The sequence below is a fragment of the Coturnix japonica genome, chromosome 36 (genome assembly GCF_054131305.1).
Source record: "Coturnix japonica strain WE chromosome 36, WE-NBRP24, whole genome shotgun sequence".
NCBI classification, from domain to species: domain Eukaryota; kingdom Metazoa; phylum Chordata; class Aves; order Galliformes; family Phasianidae; genus Coturnix; species Coturnix japonica.
The window spans coordinates 1,533,887-1,555,438 of record NC_140698.1 but is presented as its reverse complement, the minus strand read 5'-3'; the positions used below and the strand labels follow the sequence as shown (position 1 = coordinate 1,555,438).

Genomic DNA, 21,552 nt, shown 5'->3' with positions numbered 1-21,552 from the left:
AGCTTCGTGAGAGGACCCAATCTCAGACTGCTGAGGTAGACACGTTTAGGATGCTTTGCTCACAAAAAGCTATGTACTTGCAGTCAGATTCTGTTTCCAACCTTGATAGAATATCTCAAAAAGCAAACACCGCTTTGTGTCTCCTGGTCCCTAACAGCATCTTCCTGTCCCCTCCAAAAGTAACTTGCTCTTTGCTGCAGCTTGATCCCTCTGTAAGAGCTACACTTTTCCTGTTGCATCCTGCAAGTGCACTGTCAACTGTAATTCACAAACTGCACATTTCCTCACCACGAATGCTCAAGGGGAAAAAGCAACATCTCTTTCCCCTTCAGTCCTAGCTGCTCCCAAGCTTAGCTCTCTGATACTCCCGCTGCTCTCAGTTGAAAAGAAACCACCCTCAGTGGAGAGTTGCAATACTACAGCGTATCCAGCCCCTTCTTTTACTAGGGTTTCCAAAACCAACAAGAGAAGCAAAAATAAATAAACAAATAAAGCACTTAGATGGCTGTTTTCTATGGCTGAAGTTACCAATTAAAATGGGTTTGGTTTGAAAGGCCGCTAACTTTAAAGTTATTTCCTTTTCACTTTCAAGAAGCTTTCCTTTCCTTTGAAGAAACTGCTTGCGCATCCCCAAGATAAATTAAACTAATTCACTCCACAGAAATCATTTGGCTATCAGTGAAATTGCCTTCATGGCATCTTGGCAGTGAGTGCAGGGCAGAAGAAATCCAGCTTCTTCTGGAGTTGGGAAAAGACATTTGCGAGCATGTATAAACCAAAATCAATGTACTCTTCAAAGGCAAAGAAAAAATCAGTTTACCACGTCTGACATACTGCCTGTGAGTGAGAGACATGATACGATCAATAGTCTTACTTCACTCAGCAAGATGAAAACTTCCACTGGGCGCATGTTCAACTTCATGCATCTGGATGTGACAGGGATGGTTATGATAAATTTAAATTAAAAAGGCCCAATACGATTAGCACAATAAAACAAAACTGATCAGATGTAGCTCAAAACCCAAAGAAAATGTAGGTGGAATAAACTCTCAGATACAAGCTGAACTTCCAGTAGATTCCTTGGAGTGCAGAGCTCGATGTCAGGGCTGTCATTTAGGCCAAAAATAGCATATTTCCACAAATATTCACTTAAAGAAACTCACAGACATTTTCACCTTGTCTGAGGATTTTCTCATCAAGACCAGAGTGAACAGTGCATCTTAGGACATTTCCTGCCTAACTGGGGCTATAAGAAGCCAACTTGCTGTTCCATCCACTTCCATTCTGTTCATCAACATTTGAAACCATCAGTGTTTTTTTTTTATCCTGAGGTCTCAGAACTATTCATTCTGTTGGGCATCAAGACCGAACAGATGGGGACAGATCCCAGACATATGCCAGTAGTATCACCCCTCATGAACTTCCGGTAGTTCCCCCAAAAAGTCATTTTCTTCTCACTGAAGCAGCAGAAAAGTTCAACCATTTTGAAAGCTAACTTGTGTTTCTCTGATTGCACAGATTGCTCCAGTTTGGGCTTTTGCATGATCCATTCAGACTATGTCTTCACAGAATTTCTCCTGTCATTGCCAGAAAGATAACAATAACTTACTAACAATATCTAGTTTAGCTGAAGTACTTTGAGGATACTAAGGAGCTGTAAGGAATTTGTATTCACTCTGCAGGTGCACGAAGACTCTGAAGTTTGGAGTTGGTTAGAAGATTCAGTAGATAACCCAAGACTTTCAAAAACACCCCACAATGATGAAAGTATAGCGGTATAGTATGCTTTCCACATCTCTAACCATAAAACAGGGCTGTTGACACAACTGCAATAATCCATCTGCGTGCAATAACCCATAGAAGATACAGGGAGTTACTCACCACAGGGGCCCGGTTGATGCTGCGCAGATAATACAGAAGACCTTTGGTGTGGTAAATTGTTGGATGGAGCTGAGAACTGGGAGTCAGCCACTGCCTGTTCAGATCATCTCCACTCAAGGAACAACGGTGGCTGAAATCACAAAGCAACACATCACAAACAAAAGTTGATTCCAAAGAGTTCCTGATTCTGGCAAGACCTGGCACAAAGATGGGGAATGCCAATTAAAACACAGATCAAAGACTTTTAACACTGGGTTGGAATGAATCAACAGTCGGTACATTTCAGAGGTGCGTACCACCATGCAGATTTTATCATCCCCTTTCCTTCCAGAATTCAGACAGTTACAGCCCTGAAAATAAATGCAGATTTTCCTTTACTTAAGTACATACACAATCAGGACCACTTACAAACAAAATTACCTTCGGAAACGCTCTAAATTCTGCGCTATCTACAAAACTCACCCAGCTTACGTGCACAGCAAAGGCTTCTCAAAACCTCCACAGCAAATAAGTACATCCAACTCCTACTCATTCTAATTGAAGACAGGTGCTTGAATCTCTTCGACCAGCCTGAAATATGTATGCACTTAAATGAGATGAGCTGGATATCTCATTTAAGCTCCTCCGCTCATGAGAAATGTAGCTATCTGAAGCACATCAAGAAGATCTTGATGCATGCTACATCATTATGTGGAACAATTACCTAGATTCACTGCAAAGACTGGATAAAAAGCTAAATAAGGATCCTAGATTTGCACTGAGAAAGTGTTTTCATTAGTTGGATTGAAAATATTCTGCTCCTGACTCAGTGATCAGTGAAAAAATCTGCAGGATATTTGATTGTAAGGAGCAGCACATCATTGTACAATTTTGCAGAATCTGACTAATTTCCCTCATTAGTGATTGTGTGCACTGCAGAGCCTAATTATTGTAAGTACTGGACAAATTTCTAGCTACAGAGTTACATCCAGCTTTGCTGTTCCAGCCTCCTAGTCACAGAATAAGTACAGATGTATTCCTGGGGACACAATCTGGCGGTCTGAAGATAGAATCTCGCATTGCAACTGGGGTGCATTGCATCCAGCGTTATCAGTGAGCCTTGCAAATAATGCTTGCAGAAAAAAGGTCTTAAGGCTGGAATACTTCAAAAAATACTAGATACAATGGAGAACTGGTTAAGAAAGGAAAACAAAGAAACAATAAAATCCACTAAAAATGTCATACGTTTCTAATGGAGAAAAACAAGGTCTCTGATGCCATCTTGGGGTTTCTGGCAACATCACAAGACTCATTCTGACTTTACTCTAGTTTCAGTGTTACCTGAATTCCCTTTTTTCCTCATAACCCACAGCTGCTACATTGCTCATTCTGAAAGCTGAAAAATATTGCCAGTAACAAAAGCATGAGAAGTCACTGAATGCTTCTACCAAATATTCTATGTAAAAACATGACCGTTTCTGTTATGTTTCTTAATAGCCCTTCAGGCAAAGTTACCTGCAGGCTCACCTTTCCTGACCTGCAAGAGAACAGATGCTCAGCTGAGATTTACAAGTGTATTTCTGCCAAGAACTTGTGTGCATACACAGTTTCCTTCCAGCAGGCGTAACTCCATTCTAAAAGTCACTAAACAAAAAGCCAGTTTGTAAATATATATATAAATTATTCTTCTTTCTGAACACAAGAAGAAATTAGATGTTCTCTTAGAAAAGGAGGCAAGAAAAACTAATCGATCCTGTTGCATTGCAGTGTTTCTCATTGCAGCATTAGATTCTGCTATGGACTGTGGTCTGGAATGTAGGGCTGGTTCACAAGCACATCTTGTACACAGCATGCTGACATGTTCATAGGTCACAGTACCCTCACTCTTCAGTCTTTACTCTGCCCATGTTGCAATTTACCAATTCCATCATTCTGATACAAAAGGAGGTTCTTCCTAGAGGAGACTCTATGACAGTTCAATTGCCCCATGACATTCACAGGCTAATTTATAATGGAAGGAAGGTAAAATCTCACCAAGAAGGCAAGAACTGGGAGGCAGAGTTCAGTTTTGTCCTCCAGTGATTAGTATCTTCGCTCATTCGAATGACCTTTAGATATTAGCCCTCTGCCTGGCAGCCTGTAGCCATAGCTCTGAAGGAGATGCAGAACTTTAATTAAATTATGAGACACTGATTTTTCCAACCTCGCTCACTCCCTCTGACCATACTGTTATAGGCTGTTTATTTTTGGAGATCCCCACCAGCTCTGTTCCCTTGCTCCTTTCCTCCTTCTCTTCCTCTCCTAATAGCGATGACATTCGCAGATAATGGTTTTGTCCGTTATGCTCTGCATCCAAGGGTGAAGGTAAAATATTAAGCTGATCTCAAGTGCTGATAGCAAATAAAGAGACTGGAAAGCTGAGACTGGCTTTCTACATTTGGCAAGATTTAATGAAATTCACTTCTCAAACCAAAGGCATTTCTCACAACGTAGTTCCAAGCTACTGTATTTGCTTTAAGTGCTTTATGTCTTCTCTCCTTTGCAGCATTAGTGAGACTACGTGACAGCCTGGATGGGACTCCCAGCAGCTCAAACCAAGTGATGAAAATGTTTGCCACAAGGAATTCCAATAGAGTAAAGGAAACCCCACCTCTACCTCTAAACAGATTACCCGTAATTAAATTGTATTTCTCTTGCTCACAAGTCTGATGCTTTGGATTGAACTTCTGTTATAGCTCTACCTCCTTTTCTACCTTTAAACAGTTCTTTGACGGGGGTCAGCATGTGGGACAGCTGTTAGCTGCCTCCTGGGGTACTGCTTGACTACCAGAGCACAGAAAAAAGGAAACTATTTGCTCCTTTGTTCTACATAAGAACTGAAGTGGCTCCATTAAACGTTCGGCCACAACCTTTGAGATACACGATCCATTAGTGCTACTGTAGAAAGGATCAGTTCCACAATTTGAAGTAGTTTGTGTAAATATCACACATCTCTCCCACCAATCAAGACCAAACACTTTTGACCTTCTCCTCCAAGCAGACTCTGGGGCTGTAACGTTTCTGTAAGTAGTTCTAGAATAACTCAGGAAAAGCCACAGAGCTGGTAGAAGATGGGACCCTCAAAGCATAACTAAGGTGTTCTAAAAACGTACGTAGCCAGAAAACACTGCCACAGTGATCCACAGCAAAGCACCCAGCACTCACAACTGTCTGAGGAAAGAAACGCTTGGGTTGTCTGCCTTTCAGATATACTAGTGCCATGCAGCCCTGGAAAATGAACAGAAAGTAGTCAAGCCCACACCCTGAAGCAAAGATTTGATGGAACACGCTCAGCTCTCCTGTGACTGGCTGTGAGCAAAGAAAACTCAACCACAGGTGAATTTGTTGATGACTGTTGGTTTCAAATATCAGTACACATCATCAGTAATACTCCTGCACCTCTGCAAGCCGCACCTCTAAAGATGTATAAAGGCAGGTAGTCATTCTGAACTGCAAATGGGAGAACTACTCTAAAAAAGCCAGATCCTTAACATCTCAAATTGATACACCACAGTCATAAAGATGAGGTTGAGTTTTCTCTTCTGAATACACAGGCAGTAAATGCACTTCTAAGAGAAGCATTAGACCTTGCTCTGAAGGCAGGGACACCTCACAGAGAGTTAATGAGAAAGAGGTTAAGTTGCTAAAGCACGGACCTATTCAGTTAAAAACAGAATGATATTTTAAGTCTGTTTGCAATTTTAAGACCTTGCTTTTAATCTTGTACCTCGAAGTCTGACATCAAGTTTTAATGAAGATTCATCCTCTTTTTTTCTCTCACCCTTAGGTCTGCTTGGTTTAAGAGCAAAGCAAAAGATCCCTGAGCGCCTCAGCTTCCAACTGTACTGAATTCTGAAATGTCTTTGGACTGGGAGACATGAACTAGTCCTAACCCAAGGCTGATATGGTCAACAGAACCCTTCAGTTGGCTGCTGTAAGACTGGTTCGATGCCCTGCATGGAAAGAAAAATGAGAGGGGAAAAAGAGAGAAGGGAACACATGGGGAGGAGAGGGGAAAAAAGAAAACAAACACCAAAAAACAAAACAAACCAAAACAAAAAAAAAAAACACTAAAACAAAAGGGAAAAGGAAATATGAAATAAAGACATGGGGGGGATAAATGTAATGCACAAGATATTAGACCAGGAAGAAAGCGAGAAGTGGAAAGAGAGGAAAGTCACTTTTTAAAGAAAAGATGTTGCTGTGCTTGGAAGATAAAATGATTCAAAATCTCCTGTCCATTACAGATAAATGGAAAGACAGGGCCCATCATATCAAATGAATGATGTCAGGACTGATAATAACAGCACCTGGGGCACAGTGAACTATGAAATCTAAAGGGATGCATTGTGTTTGATATGTAGAGAGCAACATCACCATTCACTGTGCATCTTAAAAGCAGACAGCAGTACCAGCACAGGATAAGAATATCTATAAAGGAAAGTAGGCACAAGTAAACATCAGGATGCCGTTGAACAGCGTGTGGCAGCCTCAGACAGACACAGCATGCTGGACTTATAAATAACTACTGCTTACCCAGGATGGAAGCAAGAGGAATATTTGCATTAAGGTGTTTTGGTCTTGCAATTAAGAAAGCTCAGATCAACCTGAGATGTGAGTACATGTGGAGAGGGCAGGTGGAATCGTGAATTTTCTTGATTGTTAACCTTTTCAGAGAACAAGGCAGTGATGTTGGAAAGCAGCAGAACCAGTAAAGCCCTCCCTCATAATTAAAAGGAAGATGTGACAGAAATAGAATTATTTTTTTACAGCCTGAAGTCCATGCGCTGGAACTGACTACATTCACCATACATTTATTCCATGGAGATGCTCATCCAATGCCATCTAGTCGTTGCATTACAGCATTGCCCTGCGATGTCTATGGTCATTCTAGAAACAGGAAGCCCCCACAACAACAGCAATATTGGAGGCTTTAAACTGTGTGCAATCCAATGAAACACCAGCTTATGGCAACTAACAGTCTTCCATTTTCTGAAATATCTGCCTTAATTGCATTAGAGAAATGTTGAAGTACTGAGTACTGCTTCGTAGAGCTCTTCATATAATCCATTTCATTTTATAGCAGATAAATATACAGATAAGCACTACAGGACTCTACAGCTGGAATCAAAGATGGGGAAAAAGAGGGCAAGGTGTTTTCCTACTGTGCTCTGGGCTGCATCATTAATTTCATAGTGAAACTTCTTTCCCATCATTTAAGTGAGCTGCTTAAAGTTCCCTCTGGGATACCTCACTTGGGCATCTTGGCAAGCCACGGGGTTTCACTGAAGAAATGTGATCCCTTCCCCATTTACTTCAAGAAACAAAGGGGGCAATGTTCTTTCTTTGTTCAGGGATTGAAGTTACCAGATTTTCATTTGTTCACAGTGAAATATAGGTGAATATCTGCAAGGCATATATACAGGCACCAATGACCAAAGCAGTTTCCATCCACATTACTGCAGCTAACAATTCACTACTGATCATAGCTTATCTCTTAGATGACACTCGTACTATCTGGCTGCCAACCAACTGAACAAGGCCACTGGAAAGATCCTGACCACTTTAGACCACTGCTGCTCAAAGACTTTTCCATTTCAGCACAGATTAATGAATCCATGATGCGTTGTACTTCCTCTTGAGCAAATGGTGTTCTAAAGCACCACTCCATCAGCTTCTTCTTGCCTACCCACATCAGAGCATTGATGCTAATTAGCATAACGAGCCTTCAGAGTTTCACCTTCTACATCTGACTGATTTTTTTTACAGTGGACAATTCTTCCTTCCCAAGATAAATGATTTAGTCTGTGCTTTCTCCTTTTGGTCCGTGTAACTGTGTCTCTGTCCTTGTTCTGATAGGAGAGTTCCTTTTCTCTCAGCGGACACATTTCATTAAGCCGCACTTTGTCACAAACCAGTTAGACACAGAATGAGATCTGCATCATTCCCAGCTAACACTGTCAATGTCATAATCAAATGAGACAAGAAGTTCACATGACCTACTGAAAAGGTGAGTTAACAGCCTTATCACAGCTAAACTACCTCCTCAGTTCCACATGAAAGGACGCTCATCAGATTTCTACTATTTTAGCTGCAACAACAGTAACTATCAAATATGAGAACAAATTCACCTGCAGTTGGTGACACTTTGCACTGTCATTTATGAGGAAAATGCAAGTTATGATGATCTGTACTGTTTTGTGGAGGAGTAAATAAGGATTCAGGAAGCACCTAAAAACTGAAAGTTTCTTGACACCTACCATGAGATTGAGTCATCTTTAGACCCTTTTTGCAACAACTTCAAATACTTTCTCACTGGTAAGAAAGCCCAAAACAGAATTTTTAGTCACTAGTTCTGACTGGAAAAAGTAATTTTCAACTCAAGATTTTTCTTTTAACAAGTACCTGCTTCCTGCTGGAAATCATAGCTTTTCCTCAGCTCATTCTCTTCAAAACTTGGAGTTTTCCATCAAAACTTCAAATTGGCCAGTTCAGAATGTTAAACTGTTTAAGAGATGCCCTCAGCATATGGCAGAATATGTGCACTTAAGGATTCTAAGGTACTCATTCTTCTCTGCCAAAGCGCCTCTTTGTCTGGGCCACGTGTCCTACAACACAACTTAAAGCGCTGACAACACTAATTCAGTAAGATGCACAAATTAAGATGCAGCAGGGGAGGCAGGTGAAGCCAGGACAACGGGACAGCCAAGCAACTCCCAAATGGCACTGCAATGACATTTCCAAATGGAAATGATGTTTTTAAATGGGAAGATTTGGCTCCAATTTTGACTATTACTCATTGAAAAGCTTAAGTTTACCATGGGGAGAAAACAGTTCTTTAAGACAGCCTCATCCTCCTACAAACTCTTTCAGCAGATCCTAATTTTGCAGGCACAAATATTGAAAAGTGAAGACACTCATGCAACAAGGTAGCAAATCAGTGAAAAATTAAGACCAGAACCAGAGGTTTCAAGACAAAGGACTGAATAACTAACATTTTACTTTTGAAGTAATGTCCTTCAGCCTGCTTCTAAGTCTTGCATTGTTCACTTTCTTAATTTAAATATGGTTTACATTCATATACCTGAAGAAAGGTTCTTAACTGACTTAAGCTAATTGCTCACATATGGATTGCATTAATTGAGTTGATTTAAATATCGGGTAGTTATATCAGTGCAATCTCCATATACAAATGAACACTAAGAAATACATTTTCCAGATGACTGTTCTAAAATTTAAACCCAACTAAGTGACACATAAGAGCAAAGTGTGGCATCATAGATCAATAATAAGAACTACAAGCAGAGCCTTGCGTAGAGGCCAAGAATAAAAAATAAATAGAATGTGCAGAGATACCTTCAGATCTGTTCAATTTTCCTAGGATCCTTATGCAGCCCCATAGTCCAGTAGGTAGCACTCATTCCTACAGGCAAGAGCGAACTGAAGATGTTAATTAGAATGGGAGGAAAAGACCTCAGAACAGATGCTACGAATCAGAAATATTCTGCTAATAAGTTATAGAATAATTGGAGTAATCCAAAAACATTGTCAGTGAGTGCTGAAGAACCGTTGCACTTTTGTTTTAGTAATGAGAGTAATGAAACAAACACTGCACAAGGACTGTGGTCCAAGATATTATGATACAGTTCCCTTCTGGACCATCACTAACATCATCCTGGTCTAATCATGTTCAGCATCATCTAAAAGGTTTTGTCCAGCTTGTAACATCCCGCTTCCTGCTAGTCATTGATCAGGACATTGTGCGCCTACCTCAGAAGACAAACCAATTTTGGAAACCTAGAGTCCCTTTTCAGTTTGGGGCCTGCAAAGATCTGTGTATCAGACTTGTTTCAGCAAACTGACAGCAGCACGAGCAGAGATCTCAGTACATGAGACTGTGATGTGATTTATGCTGGAACTGACTGCAGGTTGACATATATGAAGACATACTATACTTCCTCCGTCAGTAAATTAGAGTACTGACAAAGCACCATTACCAGAAATATGCTGAGCGGTAGCTTATGAAATAACACAAACCCAAGAACACAGTTTGTCAACCACCCTCTCCATGGCAGGCACAGTTAAAGAAAGTAACACTAGACTTTGCTAATCACTCACATTGGAGGAGCTTTCCCTTCTTTCTTCCTACTTTTCTCCCTTTCTTTTTACAGTCACGCCTTAAAACCAATATGATTGTGATCATATTGCTACTGATGCCTACAGCTCCACTGGAAATGCCCGCTATAACAGGATATATACACTGTTGTGTGATGATGCCTACTAACTTCACAGGCTACTTGCATGACAAATACAATCTCCCCGCAATGAAGTAATAATTCCTCACAGGTTACTCAGCAATCATATACATGAATGCAAGCTTTTCCCCTTTCTGAACACAGAATTTCCAGCTCTGCCTGCCTAGTCCACTGAACAGTCACGAATTCCTATGAAACAATTTGATTTCTTTGCAATAAGTGTTCCTTTCTGTAGAGATAAGCAATAGTTACAGATCAGGTCTGTTTGCAATACAGTTTCCATGTCAAAATAGGAAAAAAAGCCAGAGCAAAACACTGAAAAAACAACAAAAGACTTATTTTCAAGTTATGCATTCCACCTGACTCTGAAGGGAAATGCATGTCTTCTATTGAACTAGACACGCATTCCATGCATCCTCAGAGATCAGGCAACCGCTGCTCTACCATCACTAGAAAAGCATCTGAGGGACTGATCTGTCACTGAGCAGAGTGAGCAGGCACAGATAAGTAAATCAGTTTGGGGTTATATCTGCAGATGCACTAAGTTGTTTTATTTACTTTCCCCCTATGCTTATGCACTACATGACTTCAAAGCTCAACTGAATGCTAATTCTGATACGAAAAGATGCACTAAAACAAATTGCACTTACGTAACTGCTCATCCAAGCACAGTGTCTCTGGGCACTGCACAATAGTAAAGTTAAACGAAGCATTCAATACCCACTTATTAAAATAAAGTATTCACTGGAGAAACCTGATGGGCTTGTAAATGTCTGCAAAACATTCAGGAAAAAAAAAATAAATTAAAATATCCATATAAAATGCAGTAACTGATAAAATCGCTATAAAACAAAACAAAACAGACCCAATTCTCCAGGGAAACTCACATAATGGTGAGATTGGGCCAAGTGTTTAAGAGATGCCACGCAAGTGGTAAGTAAAGCTGGCACAGAAAAGTGAGGGTGCATAGAGAAAAATGAAGACTCCTAAGAAAAAGGATTTGAATTTGAGGGGAGATCTGCCTTAGAAACCAGGGCAAACACATTAAGTGCAGCAGTTTTGCTGGAAGATTCTAGTGGAAAAAAACAAAAGTCAAAGAAAAACTAGGACAGTAGATAGGAACAAATGTAAGCGGTTCTTATATACTTATGTGAGCAGAAATCTAAGCTGTTTTTTTTTTTTTCCATAGCAATTGGCAAATTTTAATTGGGGGCTCGTACGATCAAAAAAAAATCCCTCTTGAAACAGATTTGTAAAGTGAAGTTACTTGAATTCTGAAATAAATGACCTGATTTTTCAAAATATGGAGCTACTCATCACTGCCTATTGAAGTTCAATAGAATTGCAAGCACTCAGCATCTTCCAAAGTCAGGAAATTCTTAACTAGCTTCCTAAAACATATTGGATCAGGGCAACTAATTTATGGTCCTTACTATTCGTTTTTATCTCTGTTCTTCAATTGAATCAGGAAGCTTTACGTATCAGAATATATCAGCAATATTCTAGAATGGAGGACACAGAACTTTTCCAAGTATTTTGGTGAGTTTCTGCATAGCTCTTCCTTCCCTTCCCTTGTTTTTAATGTATTGAAGTAGAGGAAAAATCTCTTGAAGGGTAATGAATTAAGGATATTTGGGCATCAATGGGTTTGAAGACACTTATGAAGAAAATCAATGATCGGCATCCAATTCTGGTAATAAAGCACTTAAAAAACTTTCAGATTAGAAGCACTGTCCTGCGTCAGTGAGTCAAAACCTCAGGTTCTGATCAAAAGCTGAAATAACTCACGACATAGCAAAGGGCAGCACAGTAAGCTCTCTCATTTAGACATGGAGAAAAGGGTACAAGATAAGAACACTAATAGGACCACTGCATCATTATAGCTCTTCTACTTCAAAGGTCCATGTTTAAAAGCTGATACAGTGCCACTAAACAACATGTGTCTGCTGGCTGCTCTACATGCTCAGTCACTAAACAAGGAGTAGGACCATACTGTCTACCTTTACTTAAGTTAACGACCGAGCACTACAGTTTTCTTCTCTCTAATACGAGAAACAGTTTTCATCACCTCATGGGTAAAGCAGGGTTTGCCCATGATTCTATGTTTTAATTCTTGATGGACCTTCCAGACCTAACAGGTGAATAACAGTACTGATTTATTGCTAAGTGCATCATACAGGGCAATACTACTTATGCCACGAAGGAGAAATTGTGCTAAGCACCAACTTTAAACCAAAAGAGCTTCAAAACTGCCTTCTAAAGACCAATATTTCATCACTGCAAAGAAACAACCTTAGACGCAACTTCCAACCATATTTTTCAGTGGAGGGCATCCATAGCATTTCTATCCACAGAATGACATGGAAGGGAAGTACAGGGGAATAAAATTCTCTGTTTGAAGATGGATTTGAAACAGAAACACGCCATGTGCTTAGAATCATAAATAGAGGCAGGAAGGCTAACGAGGCTCTGGAATATTTCTGATGTTATCTGATAGTGTTTTTCTTTTCTGAATTTCTCCAGGACTCCTTGTACTTTGAGCTATCCCGCCCCTCTCAGACCCAGGAGAGATTAAAGACTCAGCTGCATAACATTTAATCAATACCGATAAGCTCATAGAAATATCCTCTACAAAAATCAATGTGCAAATTCAAGTAGGCCATTCTGATCAACTGGAATAAATGTTGCAAATTATTTTGACCGTGGCTGTAAAAACACTGAGGAATAAACACCAACAAAGGAAAGACCTTAAGATCTAAGTTATCTTTCTCCTATATATATAAACAACGTAGTTCAGCTGTTACTGTTTGAATTTAGGTAAATTAGTGCTTTCTCAGCTTCTTATCTTTATAGTGTATCTGTAAGCAAAGTCATTGATTGCCTGAAGCAGAAGACCTAGAAAAAACTTCAGCCTTCCACCTTTCTTGAACAACTTAATTCCAAATATATATAATTAATAGTGCTATATAGTGCTGTGAAATGCTAAATATCTTTAATTCTTCTTAAGGTGTAACACTTTTTTAACCTCCTCACAGTCTGAGCAGCAGTTCCTTAGTGGTGGATAGCGTGATAGACGCTTATCTCTAGCCCTGAGTGCTGCAAAATACCAGGAACAGAAAGCTAACAGAGATAGCAACAAGGTAAAAAGAAAGAGGAAGAACTAGGCCTTATAGAGCTCGTTTCTCACACAGCAAATCTGTTGGCCCCAAAATTATGCTCATTGAATGGTAGCACTGAATGTATTTCTCATGGTATGACTCCACAGCTGCAAAATCCCAGCTGCAATTAAGGAACTGCGGGGCTGGATGTTCCATCATTTTTATATGTGCAGGCACTCCAGCGGTGGCTGTGGCAGGCTGCAGCTGCCTGCTCTCAGCCCCCAGCTGCTGCCTCGCAAAAAAGGCAGTAACTGCAATTGTGTGCAAACGTTAGGAAAACACAAATTTTGTGGGTGTTGGAATGGTTCAAAATTGCTGAGCATTATTTCATTCTAGCGCTTCCCAGCTCAGTCAGGTGAATAGGACTTGCTTGGAAGATATCACAAGAACGTGGTTTTACGCCACTGGAAGAGGTGATGAGGTGACCTCCTAAGCATAATGGTTTCAAACAGAAAGATAATAGCTGAATTTCAGAGTAGACACATCTCAGAGGAAATCCTCATGACTCCAACTTTGAGCAAGTTTCCAATGATTACAGAACAAGCAGGTGCCTTTTTCTCTTGTTTATCTGTTAGGGTTTTCCTGTCTATGTGGCATTGAGTACTGATTGCTGTCTAAAAGAGTAGCTGTGTTGGATGGTTCACAGATACTAGGGACAAATTAACAGCCTGACAGTTACATGCAAAAGTACAGACTTATGTCTTCTTCCTCAATATTATGTCATACTTGATGAGAAATACTTCTGAATATACCCTTTAGGGTGCATGCACCTCCTTCATCTAGCTTACGTCTAAGATAATTCCATCTGAAGATGCTGGCAAAGGTGGAAGAAGCTAAGATACTTTTGCATGATCACATATTCAATAGCTTTGCTTCACTGTGGCATCTGGCTGAGCCCTTCCCAACTCTCCCATACTTTCCCTTCACTAAGTCCATCGGTGGTTCAGATGCATTGCCATTTTGAGTTCAGGGAAATGATTTAGCAGAGGGTTGTTAGAAGAACTGAAGCACTGCCATTGCTTCAAATAACATTCCTGCTGAGGTCATAGATGTGACTGAAAGTTGGCAAAGGGAAGAGCAAGGAGAAGAACCCTTGAGGCACTCGAAGCAATGATACCACTGACAAGCTCTCTGAAGAGAGAGCTTTGCTGCAGCAGTAATATGGGAGATGCCATTTGAACAAAGGAATAATAGAAATCAGTACAGTCAAATCATGTGTCTTTTAAGTTGTAGTTTAGTCAACTACGTTTTCAAAGTATTATTTACACGCACATCCCAGGATTTCATCAAATGCAAAGTATATCCACTGATTGAATGGCCACAATCCCTTAATGGCAATCAAAGAAGAGAGATGTTTGAATTTTAGTTTCTTACTGATTTATTATTATTATCTAGCTCTCTGCTTGCAACTGCAAATATCCCTTTGCTGCTCCATTAACCTGATCACTTATCTATGTTTCAAACTACACTCAGAATGTCCACACAGAAAATATCCACACTACATTTGGAGAAGATGTGCCTTGCATTTATGCATGAGATCATGGGCTACATTTTAATGGATACTTAACCTGGGCTAAAAATCAGCTAGCACTGTAAGGAAGGACTCTGGTCACATCCCACCAAGTACTGAATACCAGTAGATGACTCATGCACAACCAAAACCATAGTGCCATAGAGTGGAAGGGTCAGTTCATCTGCCATTTACCCTGAGTCAAAAAAGCATCAGCACAAACAAAAAATGGAGCAGGGAAACTCACCCCAGGCTTGGGCTAAGCCAGATTATCAGAGAAGGTTTCCTGAACAGCAAATATATATCCTCTAATATCCTCTAACAGAGCACACTTGTGTACACATCAGGTCCTAGCAAAAGTTGGAATGGCAAGAAAGCATCGGTACATCCCTCATTTCTGTTGTTCCCAAAGGAAATGGTCCCTTATCATCACTATCCTCACATACACAACATTTGCTACTTGTTTTTAGCAGTGATGAAGTTTTTGTTTTATCTGCTAGCAGTTGTTTCAGCCAGATGTTTCACTGAGAGATTCTGACTGGTTGACAAATAAAGTTTACAGTTTCTTAAGGAAGATAAAAAAGGAAATGGGGGAATTTACACACCACAATTGGGTTACACTACCAGTAACGCTACCAGCCTGCAAACTAATTTCACTTACTACAGCAGAGCAATGGTAGATCTACAGCAGAATGCAGGGGAAGCAGAATGCAACCATAAGCCACTGCCCCTTTATTGACCAATTTCCCCATCATGCTGATGGCACTAGAGATGCTTCACAGAATGCGACTCAAAAGGCCATCAGTTGGTTTTCCTTAATCATTTCCTGTAACAACGCAAACAAGAAAGTTCACCAACTCAGTATCTTCCTATTTTGTCTGATTTTCCAGCAGAACACGCATTTCCAGTACATTTGTAGGCTCAGAATCTGCCAAAGATATCACTGTTGTCATTCAATGCATTATGGTGCATGTTAAAAGAAGTGATTTCTATAAATAAGAGGAGCAAATGAAAATAAATTACTTAGAGCCAAGTCGTAGAGATTCTTATTCCTTCAGTTTCTGGATATAAGATGATCTCAGTAAACAGATCAAAAATGTCATTCTCCCTTACCATTCATAGCCATTATAACGACTGCCCAGAGCTCCATATTGACACTCAGTGTCGCCTATTGAATATGACTGTAGCAAATGTCAACTTTTGTCCTGTTAGAGTACAACTGTCATGTGATAGATAGAGCTGCCTGTCAATTCCTCACTGTGCTTTTCTACCTTCCTTTCAACTTCCATTACATTGTACGTTTTTAAAGAAAAGATGCCTTCTTTCCAACAACAATAACCATCTTCAGTACACTTCAAAGCCACAGTGAAGAAACGCTTATGGACTGTGAAAAGTATTGCTCAAAGAGAAGCCTCACATTTATCCATCAATGACCTTCAAACACCTGGATGTACCACAGATAGGACACACATCATTCTACATAAACACAATCATCTCTTTCTTAAATGTGCCCCATTAAGAAATATAACCGAAAAATATATGGAAACAATTCATCTTCCCTACCAGACGTTTATCTTTTTAACCACCAGATAGGACTGTATATGAAAAGCAACTTCCTTCTCAAATCCCTACTGGAAGCAATAGGAACACTGCGTTACAATCAGCTCCACACAGGCAAATGTTTTATTCATATCGCACGACTGGAAGAAAAAATAGAAAGAAAGAAAGAGGGGAAAAAAAAAAGGCATATACTGGTTAATTTTATCTAAATAAACCCCACAGTGTGGCTTTTAAATGATATCAAGATCTTTTCCTACCCCACTGAGGTACGTTTTACCTATTTGGGATGAGTGGCATCAAATGCAGTTGCCAAGAGTGAAACCCCACAGCTCTTTACAGTAAGTCATGGAATCCAGAGGCCTTTCCACACATCCCGCAGATAAATGGATTATTTAACGTGATTTTTCAAACAAGCGATCAAACCCAATCCCACTTCACTTAACCAAATGAGTTTCAAGGAGGAGAAACAAAGAAATCTACTGCCGTTTTCAAGACTGACAGTTTCTCTTCTCTTCTAGTTCTTCCTCCCACCACCACCTGTTTTGCACAACATGTTACTAATATCGTAATCACTGAATTATTAGACAGAGAATTTACAAGCACCACTTGTTTTTTCCTTGCTGATGAAGGGAAACTGCCACAGCAATGAAAACTACAGATTATATCTTCTAAACTCGGGTCTGAGGAGAGCATAAGCTACACTAACGATTTCTGAACACTAATAACAAAACCACTTAACGCTCTCTATTATTTAATATAAAACAGTCCTACATAAGTAATAGGGAAAATATTGTAACAGAATAGGCCAATGGGGAACAAAGCTACTCAAGAAATACGATACAGTCCATTGCATTGAATAGGAATGAAGATGAATTATTTTCCAAATATTAAAGAACTACTAGGACAGAGATTCTATAGTTGACAGCATGGATGGATTCCATAGAGATAAAACTGTGACCATAGGCCAATATCGAGCTATATTTGGCAAAGAACAAAGTAAAGGGTTGGAAAGAGTTCTGGACAGTACCTACCAGTAACGACATGTTATGCTTCAATAATCTCAGTGGATTAGCAAAACAAAAAATGAGTAAAAAAGGAAGAGCAGGAAAGCAGCACACAAAGGGCAGAAGCTGAAGTGCAAACAGAAAGAAAGACTTCTGCTAAGAAATAAAAGACAAAAATAAAAGAGACTCTGAACTGCAAAGAAATTGGGATTTCACTCCCTTTGGGGGCACCTCAAGGAAAGAAAATGTATGCTGAGATAGTGAAGAAAACAATCAAAGATAGGGTAAATATTTACGTTTCTATTCACATAACTGAGAAGGTATAAATCATAAGAAAAACCAACAGCTTGGACCTTGGGGGATTTCTCAGTGCTGTTTTGTTTACACATAGAGAGCCAGCACTTTGCTTAGAGCTTCTTCCATCAGCTTCACTGAAGGGTTACAAACAAGGAATCGGGTCTTTCAGTGGAAAAGATATTCACACTGCACTCCTATGGCTGTGAAGTTTCTGCAGCATGGTGGTTCTGGCTTAAAGTTCATGCTGTAAATCCAAGTAGTGCCACATGCTTATCCGAGTACAATCCAAGAGAAAATGCCAGACAAACTCTCGTTCACCTCAAAGCCCCAGAAAGATAAGAAAAACAGCACACACTTGTCCTTTGACAATACTTCTTTCTCTGTCTTCTGCAAAGTGACACAAATATTGAAAAGAATCTCATTTTCAGTATGCTCCTTGCTACCAAGTATTCTAACACAATTTATGGACTATAATTATAACTCAGGCAGTGAAACATCCAACTACTGAAGACAACAGCTGGTCTCAAATTCATGGCTAACAATACAACCTTATCAGCCCAAAAAAAGCAATTACAGACTACAGGACCTTTAAACCAGAAAAAAAAAAATGAAAATCAAAGACCATGGCAGATAAAGGCAGTGTCAGTTTCCAGCCTGGGCTGCCAGCCAATCATTTCTGATTGTAAACCATTGACAACCTGCTCTGCCAGGTTATAAGATACTGGGATCACTCGCCTATTACTGAAGTGCAGTTAAAACATTCAAACGTGACAACAGTAACAGCTCTACATCATGGTGAAAAGGAACTGAGTTTCAAATGATTGAACCAATGCTAATACTGCAAGGAAGGGAACAGCAGCAATGCCTGATACATTATCAAGCATCACTGCCCTTTCTAACAAGGTTTACCTGGTTACAGGTAATAACCGTAAACAGTGATTGCCAGTAGTAGCACGGACCGTAAGTTCTGAAACAGAAGATGCTAAGTGACAGTCCTGCCATCTCCTCTTCTGTGAACCCAATGCATTGGGGCTCAGAACTCTGTGCATCTGAGATGTCAAAGAATTCAATGCCTGGGTCAGAAGAGCACAGTATGTGTTTCACCTGGACTAAACCCTCTCAGATCCGCTCTGGATTTCATTTTTTAACCTGCTTTATCTTAAATATATAAACTGAAAATCTAATACAACGCTTGCGTGCTGCTGACATCTCAGTGAGTATGAAAGCTAAAGGAACATGGATGGACAGGTGCATGGAGGGTGATGCTCTGCCTCACTCCACGAACTGATTGCCATGGCTGTACATTCTATATGAAACTGAATTTAACATTTCTCCCTGCTTTGCTTGTTCATCTTTTCTCCCAGCTTGATTTTTCTTACTCTTAGGATTTCTTACCCCTTGCTCTACCGTTCCAAGCACTTCTTTTCTCTGTACTCAGCCAGGTCTTCCTCACTGTGACTTCAGCTGTATGCATTAGCAAAATCGGCTGCTTTGATTAGAAACACAGGAGTGGAAGGTAGATAATAGCCCGGTTCTCTACACCTGATCTCCCAGTGAGGGGTCACTGATAGGGGTCAACAGCTGAAATAAGCGTCTCATCACATGAAGAGTTGGTGAAGAAAAAGCTGTACTGTCAAATAAAACAGAGCACAGCAGTGCTAGGAGTTGGAGGGGGTGAAGTTATCTATATATTTAGGCTGGTTTGTGTTTTGCAGATTTTGTTCTGAAGAAGCAGAGCTTTCAGCTCAACAGCAACAGAGCCTGAAGTCCTGTATTTAACTACAGGGCAGAGTCAACTGAGGAAGTTGCAACTCCATCCTCTCAGGAAACAGGCTTGTTAGAGGAGCTATGGAAGGAGCCACTCTGCTACCAAGCCTGCTCCCAAGGAAGCACCGCTCTCATCTTCTAAACAATACGGCTGTGACAATAATCCTGAAGGATTGTTTTTTAAGGCCAGTTCACTGATGGGCTCTGATTAAATTATCTCCAGAGTGATCCATCTGTTGATTGACACTTTTAAAATACCGACCGTCCCAGATCATTTGACACTGGCTACTGATGAATCATCAAGTTAAAGCCATTACTTTAAATACTACTGTTACGAATGAAATGTCAAATAGTGACATTTGATATTCTGCACCAATTACTACCGCTCATGTGGGCACATAAACACCACTTAAGCGGAGTCAAAATCAGGCTATTAGGGTGCAGGGATCAAAAGAGACAGGCTACTTGTCTTGTCTGGGTTTATAGACTACATAGCTATTGAGGGTCCATTAATCAAGCAGGGAGAAAAACAGCTATTATGGGTACTGCAAAAAGAGATGGTCTAAAGGAGGTTGAAAAGGATGAGTGCCTGTGCCGTGCCATACATTCCTCGCTTCTCTTGAACAGCCCCCAGTTCGTGCGTCATTCTGACATAGATTATACAAACAAGGAGGCACTGTTGGGTTAAGGGTGATGAGAGAGAGGAAAATGTTGACAGACTCTCCACCAGTGTGAGGCACAGAGCTGTGAAAGCCTGCTCTGATTCTTAACTTGTATGGTCAAGAAGGGTGGAAGGCGCCTTACAGAGGATATTTCTGTATCAGGTCACGAGAGACAAAGTCTTGTTCCGTCAGCAGTACTTTTTATCCCTTGTATTTATAAGGGCAACAGTACTTACATGTCTCCTGCATATAGGAAAGCACAGATCACAACTTTTACTCCACTGCATTTCAGAGTCAAAGCAGTCAACAGAGGTTAAAAAAACGCAATAAGAGAACTCTGGGGATTTATTAGCAGCCAGAATCATGCCATCAGTCCAGAACTTGATAATAAATAGCTTTCTTTTTTTTTCCTAAGAAAGCTTAGCTTCTCAACACTGAAAACTTGGTGGGTTTTTGAAGCCTTCTGAATACGTGAGCGAGCTTTGAGAAAGCTTCTTTTGAAGGTAGGGCTCATCCTTGACACAAATGTACAGTGGGGATACCTCAGATATTTGAATTAAATTTGACTTGAAAATTCTGAACTCAAAGCTCCAGAGTCATCAATTCCCACGCAAACATGTACTTGCCAGCTTTCTTATTTTCTCTGGAGCATACCACTGACCCTATTACAGCATCCCCCAGTTGTACGTGCAGCTACTTCTCTTTTCAATGAGACCGTGTTCAGAGGAAGCCAGCATGATGGATAATAGAAGTCCTTTGACATACTGTGTCATTTATCACATAAACAGCCTCAATCCTCCTAACAGGGCCTTCTCCATATGTCACTGTCAGCTCTTGTGCCACCCCAATGCATCAAAAAGAAAAGTTTGAATATGAAGCATTGTAATTCCTAAGTCACAGCTCATTGCAGCTTTCCAGACATGAAGAACCATTCTATCTATCTGCCAGCTTGTTTGTTTAATTTTCACTCTGTCTCACACATGTGAGAAATTAAGCCTTCAGTGTAGAAGAAAACCAGAAAAATGTCAGGTCTGGCAGAAAAGAGGAAGATAAAAATCTCCAGTTCCATCAGGAATCCAATGTGACATTTTAAAGTGTAAAAAGAGCAGCCTATGAGCATCAGGTATTAGAAAAATACTGGCAGATCTAAAGAATTCCTTCTCCTTTCCAACCCAGGAAAGAGGTTCTCTAATGGGCTGATGCGAAACTAGAAAGCTTAAAGCAATGCAGATAAGCTCCTGAACTCGGCTGCTTAATGGAGGCATATCTCAGCTCTTCAAGGGCAAGGAATGGAGTTAAAACACCCAGGAAAGCCTCTAGAGATTACCCAGTAGGCCCTGTTTTGGGCTACCTACAGTAATCAGAAATCACTCTATAATGAAAAATTTCACTGAGTCAGTTCCCAGGTGATTTGTGAAAACATAAGAGGAGACTGGAGCC

The 21,552-nt window shown here is 40.2% G+C and overlaps 1 protein-coding gene across 1 annotated transcript in view; it reads right to left on the bottom strand.

Annotated features, from left to right (window-relative positions):
* Nucleotides 1–21,552, bottom strand: part of LOC146755067 (cytosolic carboxypeptidase 4-like) — a 72,656-nt gene that overhangs the window by 36,247 nt on the left and 14,857 nt on the right. The window contains exon 2 of the mRNA XM_085526418.1: nucleotides 1,882–2,011. Within this exon, the coding sequence (XP_085382544.1) occupies nucleotides 1,882–2,011 (130 nt within the window). The remainder of the gene's footprint in view (nucleotides 1–1,881; nucleotides 2,012–21,552) is intronic.